At 60.5% G+C, this 27,348-nt stretch overlaps 1 protein-coding gene and 2 long non-coding RNA genes across 5 annotated transcripts; 1 reads left to right on the forward strand and 2 right to left on the reverse strand.

Moving 5' to 3' along the window:
• On the reverse strand, nt 1-1,642 carry LOC123577978. The gene is made up of 2 exons (XR_006702189.1): nt 1,558-1,642; nt 1-805 (listed from the first exon to the last, which is right to left on the reverse strand). It is a non-coding gene; the product is annotated as an uncharacterized LOC123577978 (long non-coding RNA).
• On the forward strand, nt 1,407-27,348 carry ZNF787 (zinc finger protein 787). Of its 3 annotated transcripts, XM_045440360.1 has the most exons (4): nt 1,407-1,810; nt 14,768-14,856; nt 20,894-21,017; nt 25,625-27,348. In XM_045440360.1, coding segments are annotated over exons 3-4 (1,074 nt in total). In that variant the 5' UTR covers nt 1,407-1,810; nt 14,768-14,856; nt 20,894-21,016; the 3' UTR covers nt 26,698-27,348. The 3 variants fall into 3 exon arrangements, with proteins under 3 accessions (XP_045296316.1, XP_045296315.1, XP_045296317.1); XM_045440359.1 differs by lacking the exon at nt 20,894-21,017 and having other exon boundaries at nt 1,417-1,810; XM_045440361.1 differs by lacking the exons at nt 1,407-1,810; nt 20,894-21,017 and adding an exon at nt 10,793-11,090.
• On the reverse strand, nt 7,581-15,551 carry LOC123577975. Its single transcript, XR_006702187.1, has 3 exons — nt 15,445-15,551; nt 8,378-8,383; nt 7,581-7,592 (listed from the first exon to the last, which is right to left on the reverse strand). It is a non-coding gene; the product is annotated as an uncharacterized LOC123577975 (long non-coding RNA).

Here is a 27,348-nt window from a genome sequence, read left to right on the forward strand (position 1 = left end):
TTAGTATTTAAAAATTTACTTTTGTGATATTTCTGAAGGTGAGACACAGGCATATCTTACTATTTACATGCACGTTTAATACAGTACTATTTTTTATCCTGAAAAGATGTCATTAGATCAACAACACACATCTTATGATTGATGCAGATTGAGATATGAGGGTATTCAGCAGCCACAGCAGAAATAATAGCACTAATAAGTCCTGCTAATCACTAGCATTTTCACTGAGACTTTGCTAGGATCAGGTCCTAAATTAAGCAAATTTGTACAGATTCTTGAGGCTGTGAGAGGTGTTATTCAACAAGGGAATTGTATATCCCCATCTTCCTGACTCCCAAGCTCCGTGACTGTTTCTCTTTTCTTAATCCGTCATTTATGTTTATTTATTTATTATTGGTGACTGTTTCAGTGATGATGATAATAAAACACTTATAAATAATTACGGTAAGTCATCTGCCACTGACGTGAGAGCCAGCCAAGTGTGTGGGGTGGGGAGTGTTGGGGGGTGGGGTGGGCAATGACTTGGCCTGCCAGCACACTGTGGTGTAAACAATAATTTTAAAACATCTACTTATATGAGAACACTGAAATAACAGCTGACATTCAGTGAGTGCTTCCTAAGTGCCTGCCTCACATGAGGAAAGTAGGTGAATCCTCAGCTACTGGGATCAATGGTCCATAATGGGAGGCAGTTTAGGCACAGTCAAATACAGGAATCGGGAGCGAGCCCACGGTTGGAGCCCAGGCTCTGCATTCTCTGCATGTGACTTTCGGCAGGTGCCTTGAGCTCTCTGTCCCTTGTTATCTGCAAAAGAGGAATAGGTTATTAACGGATCCTAATGTATGCAAAGACCTCGCAGGAGCATAACGTGTTATTACCCCCTTAAAAGGGAGGGCACTGAGGCCGGTGGGGGGGGGGGGACGGTGAGCCCTCTCAGCTCCAGGGTTGGCTTCAGCTGAAACCTGAGACCAGCATTCCCCTCTCCCACCAGAGGGCAGGGACCCAGGGAAGGAAGGGGCTGGCTGGTCGCCCGGCTTGGCAGGTGGCAGGTGCACTAAACGAGGGCACCGGTGGGTCTTGCCTTGGGGGCAGCAGGTTCCCCCGCCGCCAGCCCCGCCCTAGAGATTCGCTCCGGGACCCTAACTAGGCTCAGTCGCGGACACCGGGCAGGGCTCGTCAGGGCTGTGCCCCGGAGCTGCCTCCACAAGCGGACGCTGCCACCGCCTCGAGCCCCGGCACGGAAGGGGTTACGATGATAGAGACGACAGGAGGACCTGGGGTGGCACGAACGGCCCTAGCCGCCACTCTCTCCCACACCTTTCCGCCCCAGGCTGGCGCGGGGCGCCGACCGCGCAGGCGCGAGCGCCGGGAGCCGGGTTGGGGGGGGTACCTCCCGAGCACCCGGAAGTCTCCGCCTAACGGGCCGGGCCCGCGCCTCCTGTCCTGGAAGGGGGCGGGGCCCGAAGCCCCTCGGCGCGCGGCGCCATAGAGCGGGCACGGAGGACCCGTGTCCTAGACGTGTCCGGAAGTGGCTCCCAGGGGCGTCCGCTCCGTACCATAGAGCTTGGGGGGCGGCGGCTAGGGGGTCGCCGGGCTCGCCTTCCTAGAGCGGCGAGGACGGGGTGGAGGCTGGAGGGGGAGTGGGAAGGGGAGGGGGAGCAGCGCGGGCGGAAGCGGCCAGGAAGGTCACTTCCGGCCTGGGCGCCCGTCCCCCTGACCCCAGGGTCTGAGTCGCCGCTGCCGCCGCTGCCACCATCCGCGAGGGAGCAGAGAGGAGGAGTGCGGCGCGGCGGCCCCGGGACCGAGGAGGTGAGGGGAGGGCGCGGGGGCGGGGGGCGTGAACCCAGGGCCGGGTGGGCGCGCGCCTCGGGAGCCGGGCTGCGGGCGGGGGGCGGGCGGGGAGGCGGGCGGGCGAGCGCGACTGGGCGGGAGAGTGCGCGTGCGCGTGCTGGGGGGGCGTGAGTGGGCGCGCGGCCGGTGACGCGGGCGGGCGAGGGCGCGCCAGGCGGAGCCGCGGGGAGCGCGCGTGCGCGGCGCCGCGCCGGGGCCGCGCCGGGGAGGGAGCGCGCCTGCGCAGCGCCGGGGCTCGGGCTGGGGGCTCGGGGGTGGGGCCGCCGCAGCTTCTCCGGCAGGTCGTGGCCGGAAGTGGTGGCGATTCCCGGGGGAAGTTGAGGCCCCGGTGGGGGAAGGGGACGCGCGGGCTGGGCTGGCCTGACCGGAAACGGCGGCCCGGGGGGCGCGTCTGGGTCCCCGGCTTGTCACCCCACCTCCTTCCCCTTTTCAGAGAAGCCCGGGTTCCGCTGCTGCCCTGGGCGGGCTGCGTGCGGCCTTTGATCCGGCCGGTGATTAGGGCATTCGCCCGGCGGGAGGCTCATTCATTCGCTCCGGCGCGGGCGGCGGGCAGGAAGCGCGTGCGCCGCAGGGGAAGTGACTGGGCCAAGGTCAGGCACCGCGTGGCCCGCGGGACAGGGGCGGACGGTGGCCCGGCCCGAAGCCGACCCCGAAGCCTCCCGGGCGTCTAGCTGTGCTGTTTTATACCCCAGACCCTGTCCGGCTCTCAAGGGGGGGACACCCCGGTTCCTGGAGATACGTGCCACTGGCCCCGTGGGGTCAGGCCAGCCCAGGATGGCGGCATCACCCGATGGAAAAGTGACCCACAGGCTCCTCCAGGGCCGGCCCCGTACTGGGCGCCAGGGCAGAGAGATGAGCAAGGTCCTGGAGCAGGAGGGCAGAGTCCCCACCCAGATCCCTTATCGGGAGGTGGGGAGGGCTGTGGGAGCCCAGGGCTGGCATCCCTGCACAGCCCAGTCCCGGGGGCTTTCAGGAAGGGAGTGACTCGGTATGTGGTTTCCTGGTGCCAGGCCCCTCGTTGGGCAATGCCGAGGATCCAGTTGGGAGTCAGAGCTGGCTTCTGCTCTGGGGACGCACGGTTGCCATTGATCCTGGCTTATCTCCTCCGTAAGGCTGTAAGCCTCTTTGGCTAAATGCAGCTGGCATTCACCTGCCTGTCTTTGCTGTAGTCCCCTCTGGCCCTCCGGCCTTCTGCCTCAGCCCTGACGACACTCAGATCCGATTCCAACTTGTGTTATCTCATGTCTTAGTTTTTTCCCTGGAAGCTTTCCAGATCCATCCCCACCCCCACCCCAGCCCAGCTGAGGAGCTGGAGCAGGGCTAGGGCTTGTCACCCTGCCTGGCCCATGAGGAGCACTGTGACCAATTAATTAAGAACTCTGGGGTCAGACAGACCTGCGTTCACATCCCAGCTCCACACCTCATACTTTGTGATTTTACAGCACAGAAGAATGTTAACATCTCAATTTCTGTCCAGGTGAAATGGAATGTTAATAATAGTATTGATCTTGGTAGGGAAGCTCTTAATGCTTTCCGTTTAAAGTGAGAACAAACCTCAGAGAAGTGACCATAAACTATGTGGGAACGGCTCCGGGGCCAGGCCTTCCTAGGCCAGGCCTTGTCTCCTGTCTCTTCCATCCTGGTGACCTTGGATCTGTCACTTCCCTTTTTCATGCTCCGTTTCCTCCTTTCCCCTAAGATAGCACAGCCTAGCGTTCCTTGGACAACTCGGCTGTGTGCTGGGCCCACGGGTGCAGTGCTCTGCTGTGGGGTGGGAGAAGAGGCTCCCCTGGCCCAGAGTCAGAGCCGGGCGGCACTGGCAGTTCCTGTCCTGCAGCAGCTTGGAGACCTGTTGGGGAGACACACACAGAAGCAGCAAAGCAAAAAAATTCTGGGGGAATTTCCCAGAACAGCTCCCAGGAACTCTAGAAGCATGTCCTGGGGAAGGTGGTGTGTCCGAGTCTTGAAGGACAGGGAGGGATTGGCCAAGAGGACCCTGGGACTCCGGGGAGGAGGACAGTGAGCTCCTTTGGTTGTCCTCCATGCTGCCCAAGGCCTTGTGTGTGCTGGGAGCTGGGGCCTTGGGAGTCAGCTATGGCCCTGCCCTCTTGGTGGAGACAGACTAAATTTGCTGGCACTTGGCTTTCTGAGCGCCTGGCGGGCGTCTGGTCCTGCGCTTAGTACTCGCTGTTCTGAGCTCTGAGAGGCCCTGGGATGGGGGTGACTACCCCCAGTTTAGGGGTGGGGGATCGAGCCCCAGGCCCCACAGCTGCATAGGAGCACCAGTGTGTGCGAGAGTCCAGGACCTGGCCCTTCACCATCATGCCGCCGCCTGGGGTCTGGGGAGATACAGGCCGTCACGAAGGCCTCTTGGGTATCAGTCGTAGGGTTGGGGACTCTGGTCTCCCTCTGCCACCGGTGCGTTGTCACGAAGGTACCTGCAGGGTCACTGGCTGGTGCAGGGTACTCTGAGACCCAGCCTCTCATTTCAGGTGTGACTCTGACGCTCATAGTGTCGGTGGCTTTGTTGTAGTAGCACAGAGAACTGTCGCCTCACGACTGCTGAGCAGCCAGCCACGCCGAGCCTGGGTGGGTGGACCAGGGCCCTGTGCTGCTCTGCCAGGACACCCGGGGAAGTTAAGGAAGCCGGGGCTGGCGTCCTCAGAGCGCGGAGAAAAGAAACGGCCTTGGAGGCTGGCCGACCCGGCTGGAGTCTGTGCTCCTCGACTTCATGGTTTTGTGATGACAGGTCAGCCACCGAAGTTGTCTGAACCCCAGTTTGAACAGTCCTCTCAGGGGTCACAAGGCACGTACTGGGCATCTGGCTCCCTGTTGAGCTCTTCACTCACCAAGAGCTCTGCTTTGATCTTGATGCAGGACTCACGAGGGTGAGGAGGCTCACAGGCTGAAGCACCTTGTCCAAGGTCACATGGCTGGGGGGTGGTGGGGCCGATTCTGACTCTGGCAGCCTGCCCAGAGAGCCTGTCCTCTCTTCCGCCTGGGGTTGTGGGGATTAGGATTATGAACCCACAGCACCCTGCACCCAGGTCTGAGATGTAGTTGTGCTTGGTGAGTGGGATCTGTTACTATTATTTGAAAAGAGGACAGTTGAGCTAAGGGAAGAGAGAAGTCTGGGAAGGCTTCCTGGGGGAGGTGGTACTTTTGCTGGGCCCCGGCAGCCCGTCTGCAGGTAAAATGTGGACAAACAGGCCCACTGGTCTGATTGACCAGTGACACATAGGCAGTCTGTAGGTGTGCTTGCGTTTTTTTTTTTTTTTTTTTTTTTCTGTCCTGGAGAATATTTTTGTTTGTGTAAGCAATGTTTAGTTACTGGCCAAGATTTAAGAATCAGGAGTGTTCACAGACATCTCTGTAGATCTGAATGCTGAGCATTCCCGGATGGTGGCAGGTGGCCTCCACACTCCCCACCCGCCTGCCGCCATAAGGGCACAGGGAGGTTCTGGGAATTCTAGAAACTTTTCTCTGGGACATAGCAGGGAGTGGTGACTAGGGCCTCTGGAGTGTGCCTCCTGCTGGGGCCCCTGGGGTGGGCTGCACCCTGGGTGGGCCGCGAAGGATCGGAGGCAGGGGTGCGCGGTGCCCCTGAGGATGGTGGCCGGTCTAGACGGGAGGTGGACGGAAGCGACCAAGCCATGAGGTAGACTCCCTGGGTGGCAGTCCAGGAAAAGGGGAAGACAGCGGGTGGGGGTGGGGGTGGGGAGGGGACAGAGGAGCAGGATCGAAACGGACTGCTTTGCTCAGCTCTTTCTGAGAGCACTGGACAACCCGGATGGGGTGCGGGTTACATTCTGGGGAAGTAGGGTCTACTCAGCCGACGCAGGTAAGGCGGAAAGAGTCTGAGCAGACCGATCGTTGTGGAAGGAATGGGACGGGAGAGGTTGACAGAGAGCTCCGTGTCCCCACAGAAAAGGGCTTGCGCTTCCCATGGTGCTGCAGACTGTCCCTCAGTGTTCAAACCACAGGGGAGAGCCTGACAGGCCCAGCTGTGGGGGTCGGAGGTGATCCAGGTGGGGGCAGAGGAGGGAGTGCGTGGATTTTCAGGCCTGGAGTGAGGGGTGAAGCTGCCCACAGAAAAGGGAAGTGGGTAGGAGCTGGTGAGGAGAGTGGAGGGGTTTGCCGAAAAGGGGCCTGGGGTCCGAGTGGCCCCTGCTGGGCGAGGGACGTGCGCACCAGGCTGCTTGCCGTCAGGGAGCTCTGTGCACAAGACACGGTTCCAGGTGGTGGTGCCCAGCCAGGGGAACCGGGGCGGGGCCTAGGCGGCCTGGGCGGTGACACATGAGTGGACCCTGGAAAGGTGAGAAGGTGCCAGGTGGGTGGAGGACAGGCCATGGGCGGGAGGTGGGGGTGGGATCGAGGGGCTGGGTGAAGCACAGTGGGCACGTGCAGCAGGGCAGTTGAGGCAGGGCAGTGGCGTGAGTCCTGCTCCACACGGGTCCCCCCGCTTACAGTGCACAATTCGGTGGTGGGTGACGTGCCCACAGATAGATACGCCCATTGCCCCAGAATGTCATCGTCATCCCAGAAAGAGGCTGCACCCACTCCCCTTCTCTGCCCCCCGTCCCCTGGAATCCCTAAATCACGTCCCGTCTCTGCATTTGCTGTTCTGGGTATTTCATGTGAACGGGCCCTCCATGTGTGGCCTCTTCACGCAGCGTGAGGTTTTCTGGGTTCATCCGTGACGCGGCATGTGACAGGATAGCGTTCTGTCGTGTGATCGAACCACAGTTTGTGTATCAGTTCGTCTGTCGATGGGCAGTTGGCTTGTCTCCGTGTCTGGGCGTCGTGGTTTATGCCTCTGTGACCGCACGTGTGCACACTTAGCGCGGGCCTGTTCCTGTCTCTGTTGGGTGTCTGGTCCAAGCCGGCGCGACACGATCCCGTGGTGGTTCCGTGCTTTACCTTCCGGGGCCGCCAGTCCCTTCAGAGCCGCGGCCCCATTTCCCAGCCCAGCCAGCAGCCCGTGCGGGTTCCAGGCTGTGCTCCTCCTCGCCAGCTCTTGATGTCTTCTGCTTTCTGTCACCTGTGTTCTGACACCGTGGGACCCTGTTGTGATGGCGAATGAGGCTGAGAGTCTTGTTACGTTCTCCTCAGCCCTTTAGAGGACGTCTGTTCTGGCTCTTTGCTCATCTTCAGTTGGGCGGTTTGAGTTGAGTGACTTAGAAAGATGAGTGGGTTGGTGTGGGGAGTAGAGCAGACTTGTTGGGAGGGAGTGGGCATGGGGAGGCAGGGGGAGGGTGGACGGGGTGGGAAGGAGGAGGCGGGAGGACTGTGTCCTAGGTGGCTGGGCCACGGAGCCCTGTGAGGGGAGGGGAACGTGTGCTCGCTGCCAGCACAGGGGTTAAATAGCCCTTGGATTTGGTGACCCAGAGGCTGGGGGAGTGGTTGGGAGTGGGTGGGAGGTAAGGCAGGAGGTGGAAGTCACAGCCCAGCTCTGAGGGAGGAAGAGATGGGAGGAGAGAGAGGGGAGGGCTGGGAGGTGAGGGAGGAAGGCAGGCAGGGGGGTATCCTGGAGGGAAGGGCCCTGCCAGGCACGGGTTCAGAAGGGGTGGTTTGGAGCTGCTTGGCGCGGGGGAGGGGAGGCAGTGAGATTGGCAGCAGAAGAAAGAGAGGGGCTAATTGGTGGGCTGGCATCCAGAGCAGGTGGGCGGGATCTCATAACAACAATAATAACAATAATTTGTCTGAGCTTCATAGCGGCTGGGCCCTGTCTGCCCCTGTGCTAATTGGATCGCTCAAGGGCCCGGCTCCGGCGGGCTGGGGGAGGCCCGTTCTTCATCTTCAGGAATGGGCGAGGTCACACAGAGGCCGTGGGGAGAAACTGGGGGGCTGGGAGGGAGCATGGGGGGTAGGCGGGTCTCCGAAGGTGTCACAGTGCAGAATCTGGCTTCCTCCACAGCAAGTGGGAGGTGGGTCGGGGGCTGCAGCCCTTCCCCCACGCCTCTGAGATCCTGGGTGTAGGACCCGTAAGCCACAGGCCCCCAGGGTCTGACTGGAGGGCTCAGCAGCTCCTTGAGTGAGTGAGTGGGTGAGTGAGTGAGTGAGCGAGCGAGCGAATGAGTGAGTGAGTGAATGAGTGAATGAATGAATGAGCGAGCGAGTGAATGAGTGAGCGAGCGAGTGAATGAGTGGGTGAATGAGTGAGTGAATGAGTGAGTGAATGAGTGAGTGAGCGAGTGAATGAGTGAGTGAGTGAGTGGATGGGAGAGGAAGGGCCTGGGTACGTGTCGTGAACACCCTTCTTAACTCTTCACAAGAGTTCCTCCCTGCCTCGTGTGCTCCCTGGCTCCTCCCTGCCTGCCTCCCTGGCTCCTCCCTGCCTCGTGTGCTCACCCCTGGGGCACCTGCTGGTCATCGCAGGGAGGCTCACAGTGCAGGGCAGTGGCCGGCAGGGCCCAGCTTCCAGGCCAGGGTAGCACCACTGTGGGCCTTGGCCTCACCCCGATAGTTTGCTTAAATCCCCTGGGAGGCGGTGTAACCCGGGAGTGTGCCCTGCTCCTGGCTCACCCCTGACTAGCAGGTCCAGCGGGAAAGCTCCTGACCCCTCAAAAGTCAGAACAAGAAGGTGCGTCATTTTTTGAGAGCACAAGCTGGGGGAGGGGCACAGAAAGAGGGGGAGAGAGAGAATCCCAGGCAGGCTCTGTGCTGTCAGCAGAGAGCCCGACTCGGGGCTCGAACCCACGAACTGTGAAATCATGAGCTGAAACCAAGAGTCGGCACTCAACAGACTGAGCCTCCCAGGTGCCCCAGAAGATGCATCTTTGTCTTTCCAAGGCCTCTGCAAATCCTCTGTGAAAACATGGTTTCCTGCTGTGTTTGGATTAACGTGCAGACTCCTGGCCAGGGCCTGTGTGACCTGTATGCGCTCGGGCCTCATTGCCCCTAATGCTTCATCTGCTGCCCCCAGGGCAGGCTCCATAATTTTTGGGACTCTGCAAAATGAAGAGGTGAGCCCCTTGCTTGTGCAAAAAGCAGGAAAAAAGCTTTTTCCTTTCTTCTGGGGTCTCGTGATCTGTCAGGGTGATTTCACTTGGTATTTGCCGTTGAGCTCCCTCCACGTGGAGATGCCCACGGGAGCCCAGACCCTCTCTGCCCGGGTTTCTCAGGCACAGGGCGTGGCCCGGCTCCAAGTGCCCGGTGCACACTTCCTTGTCCTGTCACAATTGATGTGCCAAACACAGATGCAGAGAAAATTACTGGGGTTTCAGGACAGTGCCCGAGCTCAGGGCCTCCTTCCGACGGGCATCCCTGCTGAGGCTCCTCAGGCACACTCCTCTGGCCCTCTCTGCTTCCCGCAGGAGGCAGAGCACCTCCAGGCCTGGCCAGGGAGTCTGGGGTGGCCCTCGTTCCTTTATATCAGGGTTGGCACACGTTTTCTGTAATGAGCCAGAAGGTAAATATTTTGGGCTTTACAGGCCAAGGGGCATGATCGAGGATGTGGCGTAGCTACTTAGATATATTTTAAAGGGTGACCGTTAAAACACTCCGGTGAAACCCATTGGTAGCAGGGGGTGGCTGACGGGCGGGCGGACCATGACTATGACTCCCTCTCAGTCCGGTCTGTCCCACAAAGAGGCCTTTTCCAGTGGTCTGTGGGGGAGGTAGGCGTTTCCCCTGCCCTCTTAGGGTTTCCTGCTGTGACTAAAACACATCAATGGGAGAAAGCACGCGGAGTGTGTTTCCACAAACACGGGAGCCCAAGCGAGAGAAGTGAACACCCAGAGAAGTGCGGAGGCCAAGGTGCTGCAGCCCCTGGAGGACAGAAGGGTCCCCCTGGAGGGGACTGGAGGACAGAAGGGTACGTTAGGAGGTCCGTTTATACACACTTCCTTCTCTGGCGTCTGGAGGGAAGGATGGTCTTCCCTCCTGGTCCAGGGAGGGCACTTTGCTGTGCGGGTTTCATTTCCTGCTTCCAGGAAGCAAAGTGGCCTCTTTGGGATAGATGGCCCTGGTGGTGGCCCTGATGGAGCCCTGCCTCTGCTCTGTTCACAGGGAGCCCCATGTGTCGCTGCACTGGCTCCCTCACTGCCTCCGTGTGGGTACCAGGCTCCTGGCTCTGGGTGACCATCTGCTGGCTGCCCGGGAACTTCATTGGGCCGTGGGGCAGCCGCTGACACCTCGCTGTCCGGCACAGCGAGAAGAGGTTCCTGTCCCCGCCGCCCGGCCCAGGTGCCCCAGAGCCCAAAGGTTCCCTGGGGGGCGGGGCAGGACAGGGGCAGGAAGGGGACAGAGCGAAGGCCGAGGCCTTCTTGCTGCAGGAAGCTGGCCTGCGGTGGAGGCCCGGGGCCGGGAAGTCCCTGCTGTCAGCGACTTACACATTAATTCAGGGGAAGCACAGCATGCCCACTTGGCAAACAAGTTTCCATGCACAGAGGAGGGAGCCAAGCTGGCTGTCCGGGCCCACCTCCTCACCCCAACCCCGCCAGCCACAACCCTGTGGGCACTTCCCGGCTCTTTCCTGTGGCTTACCTCGCTTTTCTTGAGGACACAATTGGCTTTGTTAAGCGGTTCATGAATGGGGCAGTGTTTCATTTAGCAAGTAGAGACGCTCCCTTCTTGCCTCATTTTTAGCATTTGTGGCCTTGTTATCAGGGGGCCCTTACGTTTTTTGAAGTCTGTCTTCTTTGTTTTTTTTATTTTTTGAAGTTTTTTTTTTGAGAGAGAGGGAGCACTAGAGAACATAAAGGGCAGAGACGCAGAGAGAGGATCCCAAGCAGGCTCTGCCCTGCCAGCGGGCGAGGAGCCTGATGTGGAGCTGGAATTCGTGAACCGTGAGATCATGACCTGAGCCAATTGAGAGTTGGATGCTCAACCGACTGAGCCCCCCAGGCAGGTGCCCCAAGTCTTTGTTTTTAATTGAGGTGTAACTTACATGTGGTGAAATTCACCCTTTAACACGTACAGTTTAGCGGCTTCTAATATATTCGCAAAATGTTGCGCAACCGTCACCGTGGTCTGATTCCAGAATTTTCTCATTCTGTAAAAAGCCCATTAGCGGTCCCTCTCCGTCTCCACCCCCAAGCCCCTGGCAGCCGCTCCTGTCTGTCCTGGCCATCCGCATAGATGCAATCTGCTGTCCGCATCCTTTGTGGCTGGTTTCTTCCTCTGGTGTTTATGCTACGAAGGGCACTGCCGTGAGTGTTCGTGGGCTGGTCTGCGTGTGGACACGTGCTTTATGTCTCGTGGGTGTATGCCTAGGAGCGGAGTCGCCGGTCACAAGGTAAGTCTGTTTATCACGTGAGGAGCCGCCAGACTGTTGTCCACGGCGGCCGCCCCGTCCTGCACGCCTGCCAGCCGAGCATGAGGGTTTTTGTGGATTCGTGGTTACCCTGTGTGACCCGAGGGCCATCCGGCTGCGTCCACTTTGCCCCCTCAACACCCAGCGAGTTTCCCATTGCCATACGCGATGGCTGTCCCAGAAAGGAATCAATTTTTAGTCTTTCCCGTTACAGAAGTAATTACCCGTTAACGTAAAAAGAAAAAATAGAGAAAATGAAAATAAACAAAAAGAAAAAAGTTAAAATCACTTGTCTGCTATCATCAGGGGGGCATCAGGACCATTGTCTGTGAGGCTGTGACATCTGTGGGATTTACTTTTTCTTAAAAAAAGTTTGTTTTTAATGTTTATGTTTGAGAGAGAGAGAGAGAGAGAGAGCGCGCAAGCAGGGAAAGGGCAGAGAGAGGGAGACACAGAATCCGAAGCAGGCTCTAGGCTCTGAGGTGTCCGTGCAGAGTCCGACGCGGGGCTCAAACCCACAGACCGCGAGATTGTGACCTGAGCTGAAGTTGGACGTTTCACTGACTGCCCAGGCAGCCCTCTGTGGGATTTTCTTAAGCTCTCCCACCGGCGCTGATGGCTTCTTTCCAGTTTTTTCCCTGCTCTAAATCTGGCTGTGATGAACTCTTGTGCCCCTGCAAGCAGCGTTTTCCCAGGTTCGGGTTTTCCCCTCTAGTTAGTTTCTGGAGGAGGCGGTTATCTGGTCAGGGTCAGAGCGTTTGTGGCTCCACAGCCGAGTGGCCGGACTATGCCAGCCTGGTTTCATCCAAACCGTGTGTGGCACCCGCTCTTGGCTGGAGCTCACTGGGCTCTGGGGTGCAGTCCGTCCTCCCTGTGGGGTGTGAGCAGGTGGGTGGGCAAGGGGGACACAGTTGCAGGCATTTGTTCCTGCAGCCTCTGTTCTGTTCATGCCCATTCAGGCGTGTGCCACACGCCTATCCTCAGCCCCCATCGGCACCTGGCGCTGTTGTGGGTGCCGGGCACCTCGTGGGTCCCAGGTTGGGGCAGATTGGGGGCTGGGAGGCCTCTGGGGAGGTGATGGCTCGGGCAGACAGGGTGAAACATTGCTCGGGGGGGCTCCCTCCCTCATCTCCACACCCTCCTGGACCTTGGGAGACCCTGTGGCACTGCATGTGGCACTGTGCGTGCCGAGTGAGTCCTGGCTGCCCACCATCGGTGCTCCTTCTGTTGCTGCAAGGGACCTCCAGGACCTGGCGCCCTTACATCAGTGAGCCCCAGTGTTGTGACGGTGCCCAGCTCAAAGGGATCACCAGGATTCAAAGAGCTCAGTCCTCCGTTTGGCCTTCTGGGCTCTGCAAGAGAATCCTCCCAGCCCTGCATCTCCAGCCTCGGGGCCTTTGTACCTGCTGTTCCTGCCACCAGCATCCCTCCCAGTCCACGCTTCTCCTGCGGCCCCTCCACCTGCGAGATCCTCTTCTGATGCCTTGGTGCAGCTGCCTGTCTCTCCCCTCCCCTCCCCTCCCCTCCCCTCCCCTCCATGAACTTCACTGTCTCACTCACCTGCTTGTTCATCACTGGCAGGGACCTCCCGTGAGGCTGGGCTGTGGCCTGTTCACCACCCCATGCCCGTGGGGTGGGGGTGGCAGGGACAGGTAGGCAGGAAGGGACTGTGCCACCGAGCACATGCCGGCCCCTGCAGAATTGCTGGCGCTCCCGCCTTGTCTTCTGGTTAGTCCCATAAGTGCCCTGTGTGGAGGGGGAGCCTGTGATCAGTCAGGCAGGTGCCTCTGGGTCACAGTGGGCGCCGTGACCACGCGTGGGGGTGACCTGACCTGGCCCCACTTCATGGCGGCTCCCTGTCGTGGTTGGTGGCACGGTGGCCATGAGAAGGCCTGGGCTGGGGGCTCCAACCGGGGGCTCATCACTACCTCCCCCCAGCGCCTCCGAGCCAGCTGCTTTCCATCCCTTCCTCAGTGTCCTTCGCCCGCCCCCCCCGCCTTGGTCTTTGGTTACGTCCTGTGCTCTTACAGGTCCCGGTGACGACTGGTTGGGTGTCAGGAAGGCAGAGCGGTTGGGGCCGGGGGCTCTGTGGCCACACTGTTGGCATCTCGTCCCTGCTCCCTGGTGATCTCACCTCTGCTGCGATGGGATGGTGGTCGTTCAGAGCGTGTCCGTGCAGGGTGATGTGGAGCCGGGGCTGGGGGGCGGGAAGCTCTTGGGAGGCGTGGGGGGACAGCAGCATCTGTCTTCCTGCCGCTTCGCAGGCCCTGCGGGGCGGGGCTGGCTGGGCCAGGCCGTCCTGTTCGCTCGGACCTGGCCTGCGTGTTTGCGGTTCTCTGCGTGCCGTGTGCCTTCGGATCGCTGCCGCTCCTGCCTCAGTTTCCTCATCTGATGGTGGGGCAGCGGTGCTGCCTGCTCAGAGTTAATGGTGTCCGTACCACGTAGAACAGGGCCCAGCCCCAGGAGACGTGTCTGCGTGTGTCTGTTAGCGGGACGGCTGGTTGCCTGGCTTCCTCTCAGATGTCAGTAGAGGCCACTGTGGGGCGGAACGGGTTTGGAATGGTTGGTTCCTTTGGTGCCTGGGTGGTGGTGAGCCCCTTGTCGGTGGGGGATTCGAGAGAAATGGGTCAGGCAGGTCGCGAGGAGGTGTGTGGTGCTGGGGGGCCGATGGCTGCTGTTCCCAGATGCTGGGCAGCAGGCGCTGCCCTGTGAGGTCCCGTGGCGGGCAGAGGACCCCGTGGCAGTTTTCTCAGAGCTGCGTGCGCTCACCTTAAGGCAGCAGCTCCCTTGGTTTGGGGCCCGAGGGCCTGACGGTGCAGAGGAGCCCCTTGAGGTCCAGTCGATTGCTCCTGGCCTGCTACAGCCTCCTGTCAGAGGTCCTGCCAGCTGCAGGCTTCCTGCCAGGGAGTGAGGCCACACCAGGGAGCGGGTCCCGAGGGGCCGAACGCCTGGGGCTGGGTGCCGCCTAGGTCTCCCACCCTGCCCGAGTCTAAGACACAGGGTAGACGCCTGCCCAGCTCTGCTCAGTGAATCATGGAGGCCGGAGGGGGCAGGAAGAGGTGCGGGGCTGTCTGCCCCAGGAGCCAGGCCTTGGCCCTTGGGGCCAGTAAAGAGGTAAGGGGTTGGGAGGGCGTCGGGGGCTGTCTGGCTGCCCCTCTGAGTGCAGGCATCCTGGGGACTCAGCTACCTCCCCCAGGACCCTGATGTGGACTCTGTCTTAGTTCATGAACGTTTGAGACCACAGAACGTGACCCCGTGGGTGACCTGGGTGCCTGCGTCGGTCTGCTTCCCCGTGATGTTGGGCGTGGGCCCGGCATGCCAGCCCTTCAACCCTGTGACTGACGGGGCGTCGTGGATGGAGGGCTTCCTCGCTCCTGGGTCCCCGGCAGGTCCAAGGTGGCGATCACGTGTGAGGCGGCTGTGGAGGCCCAGGCGGGAGGCGGTGTCTCGCCCTGGCGGTTCTGGGACACAAGCCTGGCTGGCAGCCGCTCCTCCCCAGATCGGGTGTGGCCTTGGGCTGGTCCCCCGCGCAGGGTCTCTCAGGTACCTGCTGCCACACGCCTTCTGTCTGCCGGGGCCGTGCTTGAGCGCGGATTGGAGCCAGCGCGGCGCCTGGCATCCTGTAAACTCTGTCCTTCCGTCTCATCCTCTCCTAACAGGGACCCAGACATGGAGCTTCGGGAAGAGGCCTGGTCTCCGGGGCCGCTGGATTCCGAGGACCAGCAGATGGCCAGTCATGAGAACCCAGGTGAGGTGGCCTTGGGCGGTTCTTGGCCGATCCTGCCCCCTTCCTGGACCCCGGCTCCCTGCACCTCTCCTCCTGTGGCCCTGGGAGCCCTTGGGGGCTGCTGCTGTCCATCCCTCCTCCTGCCCTCATGGCCCGGCCCCCTCGCCCCCCAGCGGCCTGGCCACGCTGCCCTGTTTCTAGGTGGCCTGTGCTTCTCCCAAGCAAGAGACTGTAGACCAGGGGGGCGGGTGTGACAGGGTTGGGGTGGCACTGTGACCTGAGCTGACAAGACTACAGGGGCGGCTGTCTGCTGGGTTTTTGGGGAAAGCTGGGTATCTGGGTTTTTATGGGAAATGTTTCACTTTTTAAATACTGGTACCTTGTTTTATTTATTAATAAAGCATTATTTGGGTTGAATAAAACTCCTTTTTGAGCTCGTGGGGCCTGGGGTTTGCTTGCCGGGGGCTTTCCCGTAGGGCAGCCGGGAAATAAAGCACGGACGTTTGTTCTCGTGCTGCTGATGAAGTGTTTTTGGCCGGGGCCGGCACCGAGTTGGCAAATGGCTTTTACCGTAAAGGGCCAGAGGGGAGATACTTCTGGTTTTCTGACCCTTGCAGCAGGAAAGCAGCCGACCATCTGGAAGTGAATGAATGTGACCATGTGCCAATAAAACTTTATTTACAAAACAGGCACTGAGTTCACCACCTTGTGCCAGTGTACCATAGTTGCCAAGAGAAGGGTTACGAGGGCCTGGACCTCACGTGGGGGTAGATGTTGTTATAAAGCCCCGGGCTCCTCCCGCTTCTTTATTCCAAGACCGTCTGGAGGAGAATGAAGAGCAGCTCCCTGCTGGGAGGTCCCCAGCAGCCTTGGGTACAGAGCAGGAAACCGAGTCATGGGGGCTCCGTGCTTACTCTGACCCAGCTGCCCCCACAGGGAGGGCCCGTGCCTGTCCTTCCCTGGTGCGCCCCCGGGCCTGCTCCCCCTCCTTCGCCTGACCTATGTTCTTGCCCTTCTAGCCCCTCCTCCCTTTTTTTTTTTTTTAAGTTTATTTATTTTGAGAGAGAGAGTAAGAGAGCACAAGCAGGGGAGGGGCAGAGAGGGAGGGAGAGAATCCGTGCTGTCAGCATGGAGCCCGACACAGGGCTCGAATTCATGAACTGTGAGATCATGACCGGAGCTGAGATCAAGAATCAGACGCTCAACAGAAGGAGCCACCAGTGCCCCAACCTTCTAGCCCTTTTAAAATTCACTTAAAAGCCTGTTTTGTTGTGGAAATTTGAAACATGAGTGGTGTAATGACTGTTTGTTTCTTCTGAACTCTGGCGATCAGAGACCCTTCACCACTCTTAGGTCCCCACTTGTGCCCTCTTCTCCCCCTGGAGCAGTTACAGAAAATTCTAGATGTTGTATCATCACACCTGCAAGTTCCCAGAGGTGCAGGCTCCATAAGAGCACGACCAAAACGACAAGGACGCAGTGCTGACCCCACCTAATGAAACACCCAGTCCCTGTCCAAACACCCCGTTTTCTCCAGAGCGTACGTCTGCCTTTGAGTAAGTTAGTTTTAGTTTTATGAGTCCTCCGTTAACTTATTCTCCTTATAAAACCTTGAAAGCGTACAGGTGGGTTGTCTCATCCCCCTTGTCCAGCCGGCTGTCCTGAGCCTGTGCTCCCCATCCCCCACTGCGGTGTCACCACATTGTGACCCTCCCTTCGCTCAGCTCAGCTAGTGAGCCCCATGCCCGGATGCTTCCGAGCTGCTGGGCACTGCTGGGCGTCCCACTGTTGTGGACAGCGAGCTGCTGGGCATCCCATCGTTGTGGGCCCGCCAGGTTCCTGCCTCCCGTGGTACCGTTGCTGTGCTGGACTCCTGCCCTGATGTCCCGAGGCCCCGAGGCCCCGGCTGGCTGCCGCTGTGGTGGCTCTGGTGGTGTGATTCCCTGGGCCTGCCCGAGAGGGATGTTGGGCCTTCGGGGTGGGGAGGACACGTGTGCACAGGCAGGCTGGGCTCCGTGGAGAGTGGAGAGGAACGGGGCCTGGTGAGCGGTGAGTGAGAGGGGCTGGTGTCTGCCGACCCCCGAGAGCGAGCTGGAGCCGGGAGAAGGCAGGTGGGGTGGGCCTGTTGTCCCGTCCCAGGGCCGGAAGATGAAGACTGGGAGGTGCTGTTGCGGCCCTGAGTCGCAGCCACGTGGCCACAGGCATCCCTGGCCGTGGAGGCTGGGACTGCACCCTGGGGTCTCCCCGGTCCCCCCAGCTGACTGAGCTCCACGCAGTCCTGTGTCCACCCTTGTCCCCAGCTGCCAGCGGCAGCTCCTTGAGGTAACCTGCAGTGACGCCCACGCCCTGCTCCGCTCACCTGCCGGGGTCACCCGGGACACCATCTGTGGCTCGGGGGTGAGCTGTGCCCTCTGAGCCCGGGGCTGTCTTCCAGCGGCTGGAGGGGTCCCCGTGCACAGCTGGAGGCGCAACCACAGGGAACCGTCCTGGTGGCTTGGACGGGAAGGACGGGAAGGACGTGTGGTCTGGGATGGCAGGCTGCAAGCAGGGTGCTTTCAGGGGTGGTTAGCTCAGCCACTTCTCCGCGATTCCTGCACGAGCCGCCGGGTCCTGGCCCTGGGTGGCCTTCTGTGTGCTGTCCCGGCCGCCCCCACGCTCCCGAGTGGAGCCTCAGCTCTATCAGGTCCACCCAGGCACCCGCCCGAAGTGAAGGACAGGAGGGGTACGGCAGATGCAGAGAGGGCCGCCCAGGCCTCTCTCCCCGTCAACCCCGTTTGGGTCTGGTTGGCCCAGTCGGGGACGCGTGACGTACGGGGTGGCTTCAGGGTCACCATGCCTGGCTTATCCCAGCTCAGCCCTGTGCTGGGGATTTTCTGGCGAGGAAGACAGGACTGACCGTGGGCAGCACCCAGCAGGGTCACCCCAGGGGGAAGGGCCTTCTCTGGGGCTCAGGAGTGATGGGGAAGCTGTCTGGGCTGCTGTGGGAGCAGGGGTGCCTTGTACTTCCCTGGAGGCCGCCAGCCCCTCAGGAGCTATGGGTCGTGGGCCTGAGGCTCGTTCAGGCCACGCGTTGGGTGGTGGGGCCTCAAGGGGCAGACCAGGAGGTGGGCTTGGGCTCCAGCCCATGGTGTCTGCAGGACGTTCCAGCTCTCTGTCCCCACAAGTTTGAGCGTCCCCGCCCCACCTCTCACACGCCTGCACACTCGCCCCCAGCCCCTGTGTGTGTGTGTGTGTGTGTGTGTGTGTGTGTACGTGTGTGTGTGTGTCTGCCGAGTGTTGAGGTAAAAGTCTCAGATCAGTCCTCACTGCTGGCGGCACCCAGGCTGTTCGTTTCCCCTGCTGCTCTATTTCGGGCGGGATGCTGCCATCCTCTCCATGCCGAGCTGGCCCCAGCTGCCGGGCCGTGACCCAGTTTGAAGCCCGCTGCTCCCAGGGCAGGCGGCCGGTCACCCGGGCGGTGCTTGTCAGACGGCTCCGCACACACGAGAGAAAAGAGCCAGGGGGTCGCGTTTCCTTTCCCTGGGGTGCACTTGCCCTAACCATCTGTGAAACCGCAGGAATTTCTGTTTTCCCCCGTGTGGGGATGTTTTGGGGAATGGTGTGCAGGCTTAGCTGGTGCCGTTGTCAACAGAGGCTGGTGTTTTAGAAGCACTTCTGCGTGTCCCGGGCTTGTCCGGCCACCGGCCGTCCTGGGAGGCTGGGATGCCAGAAACAGTGCTGGGCAGGGAGGCTGGGCCACCTCCAGGCAATTTGATGGTTCCCAGGAGTGCCCAGGAGAAGGGCACCTCCTGATGGCCCCAAACTGGCCGTCCAGGGTGGAGTTGGCCAGAGGTGTGGGGTCAGGCAGTGGTGGGGGGGGGGGGGGGGGGGGAGGGGGGGGAGAGCCGTGCAGGCCTATCTGGGCTTTAGCTACAGAGTAATCCAGAAAAATGGGTATGTGAATAGAAAAGACCTCGTGATTCTGAGGAGGGCGCCCTCCCAACAGGAAAGATGTCAGCTGGCATCCAGAAGTCACCTGCCGGAGGATGGGTTCTGACCTCCCTCTGCCGCGCCCTGAAGTCGTTCCATAGAGCTGCCCTCAAATGCTGCTTCTGAGCCCAGCATGATGGCAGCCCTGGACTCCCCCCAGACCCACACATAAAAAGCCATATGCCCCAGGCCATGCTGATGACACACACCTTAGTGTGAAGGTGCCCCCATGAGCCCCCAAATACGGTTGGGTGGGGACAAACCAGCTGCCCCAGGCCTGTGTGCTGGTAGCATTGTGCTGGAGGGAAGAAAGGGAGGAAGAGCCCCAAATAGCCCTCGGGTTCACTGGAAGGCTTGGGGGTCCCACTGAGGCCAGCACCTGAGATTGGAGGTGTTCTGTCCAGACTGGGAGCAGGGAGCTCGGGGCCGCAGGAAGGTCTGAGGGGCTGGAGTGGCCTGGGGCCCACCAGGTCGAATGCCCTGCCAGGGCAGGACCCACGCAGGGTGGAACCTTCCAGGAGGGGACCCAAAACTGAGTGGGAACTGTTCTTGACCACAGATGAAAACGGGTGGCCGCAGAGCCAGGAATCCTGGGAGAGCGTGTCACAGACTCTCAGCCATGATGCAAGGACGTTAGAAGCCAAAACACTACCCGGAACCTTGCCCCCACCCCACCCCCACCCCGAAAAGCTATTAGAATAAAAGGGAACATGGGCAGATAACACCTCCCCAGATAGGGTCAGAGGGCAAAGTCAGAACACTCAGAAGCAGGGTGTACAGCCCAGCAGTGAGTTTGCAATATGAGAGATTTCACAGTGATGCCTGAAAGAGAAAAGTCAGGGCAGAATAAAAACAACACATTCCCCAAGAAAAATTGGAGGTAAAAAGGAGGGACATTTTATTTTATTATTTTATTACTGTTATTAAACATTTTTAAATTGTATTTAAATCCAAGTTAACGAACATAATAGTGTAGTAGTGATTTCAGGAGTAGAATTTAGCGTGATTCAGCACTTACATATGATAACCAGCGAGAAAGGACATTTTACGATAAAAATGGGGGGCACCTGGGTGGCTCAGTCGTTAAGCGTCTGACTTCAACTCAGTCATGATCTCATCGTTTGTGAGTTCGAGCCCCACGTTGGGCTCTGTGCTGACAGCTCAGAGCCTGGAGCCTGCTTCGGATTCTGTGTCTCCCCCTCTCTCTGCCCCTCCCCTGCTCATGCTCTGTCTCTCTCTGTCTCTCTCAAGAGTAAATAAAACATTAAAAAAATATCTTTTTTAAATAAGAGAGAAATGAAGAAAGATTAAAACGGACTAAAAACTGAAGCTAGCCAGAACCCCAGTGATTGGAGGGGGCAGTCCTGGAGAAACCCAAAGCAAAGACAGGGAGTAAATAGGGAACCTTCCTGGAATGCAAAACTTAGGTGTTGAAAGAGCCAATCACAGATCTGAGAGTGTCGCGTCAGGAGAGCAGGCCCCGTTCTGTTCGGGTCACTGGCTGCTACGGAAAGCAGCAAACCTCGGGGCCTGTGGGCAGAGGGCGGGTGCTGGCAGTGTGTCAGCAGCCCTTTGTGCCCAAGAAAGTGGAGCCGTGTGTAGGATTCCCGGGAAGGCAGAGGGAGCCAAGGGTCTTCTTAAAACTGACGGGGGCGCCTGGGGGGCTCAGTTGGTTAAACATCTGACTTTGGCTCAGGTCATGATCTCGGGGTTCCTGAGTTGGAGCCCCTGCATCAGGCTCTGTGCTAACAGCTCAGAGCCTGGAGCCCGCTTTGGGTTCTGTGTCTCCCTCTTTGCCCCTCTCCCATTCACACACTCACTCAAAAATAAATAAACATTAAAACACAAAAAAATGAGCCACGAGTTGGAGGCGCCTGGGTGGCTCTGTCCACCGCATTGTGGGCCCTCCTGAGGAGTCTTAGCAAGTGAGGCTCGGACAGACACTGGCGAGGACAGACAGGCAGTGAGCCGGCTGGGCTTCATGAGACCCCGGGAGGTAGGGTAGGTCGGGACCGCACACGTGGCTGGCAGAGGACCGGCTGTGAACAGGAGTTGCGCACCCAAAGCCACTCTTCGTTTGTGTTTTCAGGAATCGTAATTGGCAATGGTGGGATCTCTCTCCGATTCCGGGCCTGGCGTCCAGGTCTCTGGCCCGCACTGAGGCAGCTACTTGCTCCTCGGTGGTTATCTCGAAACTAACGTGGGGTCAGCAAGTAAGTAACTCTGGGGCATTCAGATTCTCTCCTCCCCTTTGAAGAGGGGAGATGCAGAGATCACAGAGAAGACTCTAGAAAAACCTGTAGGTCCGGATTTGTCTGGGAAGTGTCAGTGTGAACTCAGAGGAATTTTATTGTAAGGAAAGAAAACAAACAGTGATCCTCTCCTGATTTTGGTCTTGAAGTATTTTCCGCCCAAAGAGCCCAGGGCCTCCTGGAGAAACAGCGTGTTTCACGTCCGGGTGGGACACGTAGATGAGCCTGGGACTTCTCAGTAGGCTGGGTAGCAGGGAAGCTGCCAGAAGACCACCTGGGCCCCGTCTGGGGGGTGTGGAGCCCCCTCAACTTGCTGTGGATGGGACACTGGGAGGTCCGCTAGCTGTAATGACGGCAGTGGAGTGAGACCCACCATATACGTTTACATCCAGGAGTTCATGGCGACGTTGAGAAAGGGAGCTCTGTTCTGCACACTCAGTGAGTCGGGCCACCTGAGTGTTGAGCGCCAGTGGCTGCTGACCACACAGACAGGCACTGCGGACGCCGATGGCACGGACAGACAGGCATGGCGGACAGACATCGTGTACCTTTGAGGCAGGGGCAGGGTCTTCGGACAGCAGGTCTGGGGACGGAGTCACCTGCCGAACCGCACGCAGCCCGCGCTCTTGAACAGCAAGGCTGTGAGCAAAAGCAAGACACAGGGGAGTCTGGATTGAAAGAGATTCTCAGACACTCTGAATTGAAAAGTAACGGACCACAGGGACGCCTGGGTGGCTCAGTCGTGTCCGACTGAGTGTCCGACTTCAGCTCAGGTCATGATCTCGCCATCCGTGAGTTCAGGCCCCGTGTGGGGCTCTGCTGACAGCTCAGAGCCTGGAGCCTGCTTCGGATTCTGTCTCCCTCTCTCTCTCTGCCCCTCCCCTGCTCATGATCTCTCTCTCTCTCTCTCTCTCTCTCTCAAAAATAAGTAAACATTAAAAAAATTTTTTTTAAATAATGGAACAGGGCCACACTGCAGTTTCCGGGGATGCACGTGGGCAACAGAGCCACCGAGAAATGCAGGGGCACATGGTGGGAGGGGTGAGTGCAGGAGGGGCTTCCCTGTGGGTGGCCAGGCCCTGTGTCTTGCTTGACCTGGGCACTTGTCTGTCTGTATTTCTGTGTTCAGCTCCGCATTCCATTCTGGGGTCCTCGAGTCCCTGGCTGTGTGTTTTACAACAGCAGGGCTAACGTCGAATTAAACCACCGGCTTCAGCCCCAAAGGGTGGTCCGCTTGAGGCCCTGAGCTGGGCCAGGTCGAGACAATGTTTGCTGTGAGTGCTGGTGCCGGGAGACCCGTCTCCTCCCCTCCCCTCCCCTCCCCTCCCCTCCCCTCCCCTCCCCTCTTCTCCCCTCCCCTCTTCTCCCCTCCCCTCTTCTCCCCTCCCCTCCCCTCCCCTCTTCTCCCCTCCCCTCTTCTCTTCTCCCCTCCCCTCCCCTCCCCTCCCCTCTTCTCCCCTCCCCTCCCCTCCCCTCTTCTCCCCTCCCCTCTTCTCCCCTCCCCTCCCCTCCCCTCCCCTCTTCTCCCCTCCCCTCCCCTTCCCTCCCCTCCCCTCTTCTCCCCTCCCCTCCCCTCCTCTCCCCTCCCCTCCCCTCCCCTCCCCACCCCTCTTCTCCCCTCCCCTCCCCTCCCCTCCCCTCTTCTCCCCTCCCCTCTTCTCCCCTCCCCTCCCCTCTTCTCCCCTCCCCTCTTCTCCCCTCCCCTCCCCTCTTCTCCCCTCCCCTCCCCTCCCCTCCCCTCTTCTCCCCTCCCCTCCCCTCCCCTCTTCTCCCCTCCCCTCCCCTCTTCTCCCCTCCCCTCCCCTCCCCTCCCCTCCCTTCCCCTCCCCTCTTCTCCCCTCCCCTCCCCTCCCCTCCCCTCCCCTCTTCTCCCCTCCCCTCCCCTCCCCTCCCCTCCCCTCTTCTCCCCTCCCCTCTTCTCCCCTCCCCTCTTCTCCCCTCCCCTCTTCTCCCCTCCCCTCCCCTCCCCTCCCCTCTTCTCCCCTCCCCTTCTCCCCTCCCCTCCCCTGAAGGGCAGCTACTTCTGCTGTTTTTGTGGAGTGAGCTCTTTCTACTGGTCACTACACTCCTCTCTTTGCAGCAGTTCCTTGAATCCTCTCAGAGAAAAGCCCCTAGTGAGGAGGGGGGTCAGAGGGCGGCTGCTCACTTCCTGCCTGACCCCCAGGCTGGCCCTTCACCACCACCTCCGAGCCCAGAGCCAGCTGGTTCTTGGAAAGCAAACACCAGCATCCAGAGGTCCTCAGAGGGCCAGGAACCTGCAGGTTGGAAAAGAACCTGCCTCCCGGAGTGATGAAAACCCTCCCCCCTTAGCAATTTCTTTAACACCTGCTTGAAAAAGCAGTGGTGTGTGTGGGCAGCTGGACACAGGCAGAAAATTCACTCAGCCTGAGCTGAGGCATGTCCCAAAACCCAGCCGCCCCATCAGCTGGAGGCCACAGCCCATCCTCCTGGATCTCGTCCCACTCTGGCCCAGGTGCCCAGGTCTCTGGCCCGCACTCATGCGACCACACTGCTCTGGGGTGAGGAAGAGCCCTCGACCTGGGGACCAGCGTTTCACAAGCCTCGATTGTACTCAGAATGTGCGTGGTGGCTGTGTAAACACCCTTCGTAGCTGAAGATTTAGTGAACACAGCGTACTGTTAAACGTTCTCCACAACTTAAAAGGCAAAACGTCTTTTTTTTAAAGTTTATTTATTTTGAGAGAGAGAGAGAGAGCACCTGTGCACTCAGGGGCAGGGGAGGGGCAGAGAGAGGGAGTCCCAAGCAGGTTCCCCACTGTCAGCACAGAGCCGGATGTGCGGCTCCCTCTCATAAACCATGAGATTGTGACCTGAGCCGAAATCAAGAGTCAAACACTTAACCGGCTGAGCCACCCAGGTGCCCCTCGCACTTCCGTTTTTGTTCTTTCTTTCCCTCCCTCTCTCTCTCCCTTCCTCCCCCTCCCCCTCCCTCCCTCCCTCCCTCTCTGTCTCTGTCCCTGTGTCTCTGTGCGTCTCCACCGGGCGTGCTAGTAACTCCATTTGTTGGTTGATGTTGACACCAAAACGGGCTCCACCCCGTTCTTCGGAAGCCCCACCCCTTCCGACTTCCTATCTGCACTTTTTTGCTCCAGATGATTCCGTATCCGGTACAGGCCAGATCCCAGGCTCCCTGCCGTGGAGTGGTGGGTCTTCAGAGCCAGGGTCACGCGGTGCTGGGGCCCCTGCCCTAGAGCTGCTGAAACGGCAGGCCAGGGGCAGCGGAGCGAGACCCTACCTTCCCTGCTGGTTCTGATGCCACTGTCGGAGGGGCCCCCCTTGGAGGAGCACTACCTTAGTGTGTGGTGCAGGGGCGCGGGGCGGCTCTGCCTCTTCCAGGTTTTGATTCTCTGCGTGGTGCCTCGGGTTCTGTGCTGTAAAGACCCGATTCATAGCGCCCTGCTCACAGGACCTAATCTCACTGAGGCTGGTTAAGTACCTAGCGCCAGCCTCTGTGCGTCCTCTTCTTTGTGTGTTTGCCAGTGTTCCCATGGGTTGGCGTGTGAGCCTGTGGGCCCGGCCCGTGCCCGGTTGTTGGATGCAACAACCGGTCTGCCCTGGGCTGGAGCATGTGGTCTGGTGAGGGAAGGAGCGGGGAGAGCAGTGTTTGAAGGGAGCCCGAGGGCGCACCCGTGGAGGTCGCGCTGATCCGGGCGACACATGCGGGGTCCCGGGCTGAGGCCCTGCTGGCCGGGGAGAGCAACAGTCCTGGTCGCAGGTGCACAGGTGCCTTCTCTGAGCTGAGCCGGTTGTGGGGGGGGGGCGGGTGGGGTGGTGGGGGCGCAGCTCCCTTACCGTGGGAGATGGCTCAGGGCCCCACACTTCTTTATTGTTTGTCTGTGCGGGGCAGACAGGGACCAGTGTGAGGGCTCTGTAATAGAGGCTCTGGTATTATAGGGTTAGTGGGGTCACACTCCAGGGTAGCGGGACTCCCGTGCTGGCCTGTGGTCCCTGTGATACCATTAACCAGACCAGTTCCTCCTTCCTGTTTCCTCACCCGCACCAGGACAGTCTTCCTAGAGCCCAGGTGTAACACCCTCTCCCCCAGGCCTGCCTTTGCTTCTGGGCTGCGGTCCGAGCGCCCTCACTCTGGGACCTCCCTACCCCAGCCTGGTGCTTGGGGTTTCAAGGTCATTTCCTGGACTTCCACTCATGTTCCTTCATGTTGACGCTGTTTGTTTCCAGACATTTCTGGAGTCCCTGCCGTGTCCCAGGCATTGTTCTGGGTGTGGGGGAAGCAGCTGGGAGGGAAGTCTTGAGTGTTCGGTAAAGTCACGAATGTTCCGTAAAATGCTAGGGACTGAGCGATGCTCGAGGAAAACGGCGGGTAAGGGAACGGAGACCGAGAGCGTCTGCTCAGCCGGGTCTGTGGGCAGGGCTTTGCGCTGACCGGGCCTAGCCGCCCTCTGTGATCACAGGGTGTCCCGAGGCCAGGCCCGGTGGAAGCCCCAGGCTCTGGCTCCTGGACAGCCCCTCTCCCACCCACCCCACCCCCCCACCCCCAACCCCCAGCCGTGACTTCCCTGACTCTCCTCCCCTCTTGCCTTCTAGTGGACATCCTCATCATGGATGATGACGACGTCCCCAGCTGGCCCCCCACCAAGCTGTCCCCGCCCCAGTCGGCGCCCCCCGCCGGCCCCCCGCCCCGGCCGCGGCCCCCGGCCCCCTATATCTGCAACGAGTGCGGCAAGAGCTTCAGCCACTGGTCCAAGCTGACGAGGCACCAGCGCACGCACACGGGCGAGCGGCCCAACGCCTGCGCCGACTGCGGCAAGACCTTCTCGCAGAGCTCGCACCTGGTGCAGCACCGGCGCATCCACACGGGCGAGAAGCCGTACGCCTGCTCCGAGTGCGGCAAGCGCTTCAGCTGGAGCTCCAACCTCATGCAGCACCAGCGCATCCACACGGGCGAGAAGCCCTACGCCTGCCCCGACTGCGGCCGTAGCTTCACGCAGAGCAAGAGCCTGGCCAAGCACCGGCGCTCGCACAGCGGCCTCAAGCCCTTCATGTGCCCGCGCTGCGGCCGCGGCTTCAGCCAGCCCAAGAGCCTGGCGCGCCACCTGCGGCTGCACCCGGAGCTGTCGGGGCCCGGCGTGGCGGCCAAGGTGCTGGCGGCCAGCGTGCGCCGGGCCAAGGCGCCCGAGGAGGCGGCGGCGGCGGACGGCGAGATCGCCATCCCCGTGGGCGACGGCGAGGGCATCATCGTGGTGGGCGCGCCCGGCGAGGGGGCCGCGGCGGCCGCCGCCATGGCGAGCGCGGGGGCCAAGGCGCCGGGGCCCCGCTCGCGGCGCGCCCCGGCCCCCAAGCCGTACGTGTGCGTGGAGTGCGGGAAGGGCTTCGGGCACGGGGCGGGGCTCCTGGCCCACCAGCGCGCCCAGCACGGGGACGGGCTCGGGGCGGCGGGGGGCGAGGAGCCCGCGCACATCTGCGTGGAGTGCGGCGAGGGCTTCGTGCAGGGCGCGGCGCTGCGGAGACACAAGAAGGTGCACGCCGTGGGCGCGCCGTCCGTCTGCAGCCGCTGCGGACAGAGCTACTACCGGGCGGGCGGGGACGACGACGACGACGACGACCACGAGGCGGCGGGGGGGCGCTGCAGCGAGTGCCGCGGCGGGGAGGGCCGGTAGGGGCGGAGGCCCGGGGGGGGGGGCAGGGCCCCTCGGGCTTGGCGGGGACGACGGTCGGAGCAGGACCCGGAGGAGGCGGAGACATGGACTGAGGCGGCGGGGGGGCGGTGGCCTCCTCGTCTCGCTCCCCTGCGCCGCCCCGCGGTCGGCGCGGTGCAACGGGCGCCCCCGCCCTGCAGTCTGCCCCCGGCCTGGCCCGCCCTCCCGGTTCTCTTCTCGGTGAGTCCGGGACAGACCGTGCGGAGAACCGGAGACCGGAGACCGAGAGAGAGCGGCCCCTGGCCCCTCTTCCTCTTCCCCCGCCGCCTGGGGCGCTCGCGAGGGATGGAGAGCAGCCGGGCCCCTCCCGTGCAGGGGAGCCTGGGGAGGGAAGGGAGAGAGGGCCCTTTTCCCTTTAGAGTTTTCGTTTAATCGTGCCCGCCCCCTGACTCCCCCCTCCCATTGTTTTTTTCTCTTCTTCCCCGCGGGTCCTGTTTTTCTTGGCCCTCGTCCCTCCTCCCCTTCCTGGGTTTGGGGTCGTGGAGGAGCGCTGGAGCAGGACTAGCCCCTGTTCCCAGGGTAGCCCTCAGAGAATGGGGTCCCGTCTATTCCCGGGCCTGGACGGGGCTGAAGGAGGGGTGCGGGGGCAATAAATCGCACTATCTGATTGTC

This window comes from Leopardus geoffroyi, chromosome E2 (assembly GCF_018350155.1).
Source record: "Leopardus geoffroyi isolate Oge1 chromosome E2, O.geoffroyi_Oge1_pat1.0, whole genome shotgun sequence".
Lineage (NCBI taxonomy): Eukaryota > Metazoa > Chordata > Mammalia > Carnivora > Felidae > Leopardus > Leopardus geoffroyi.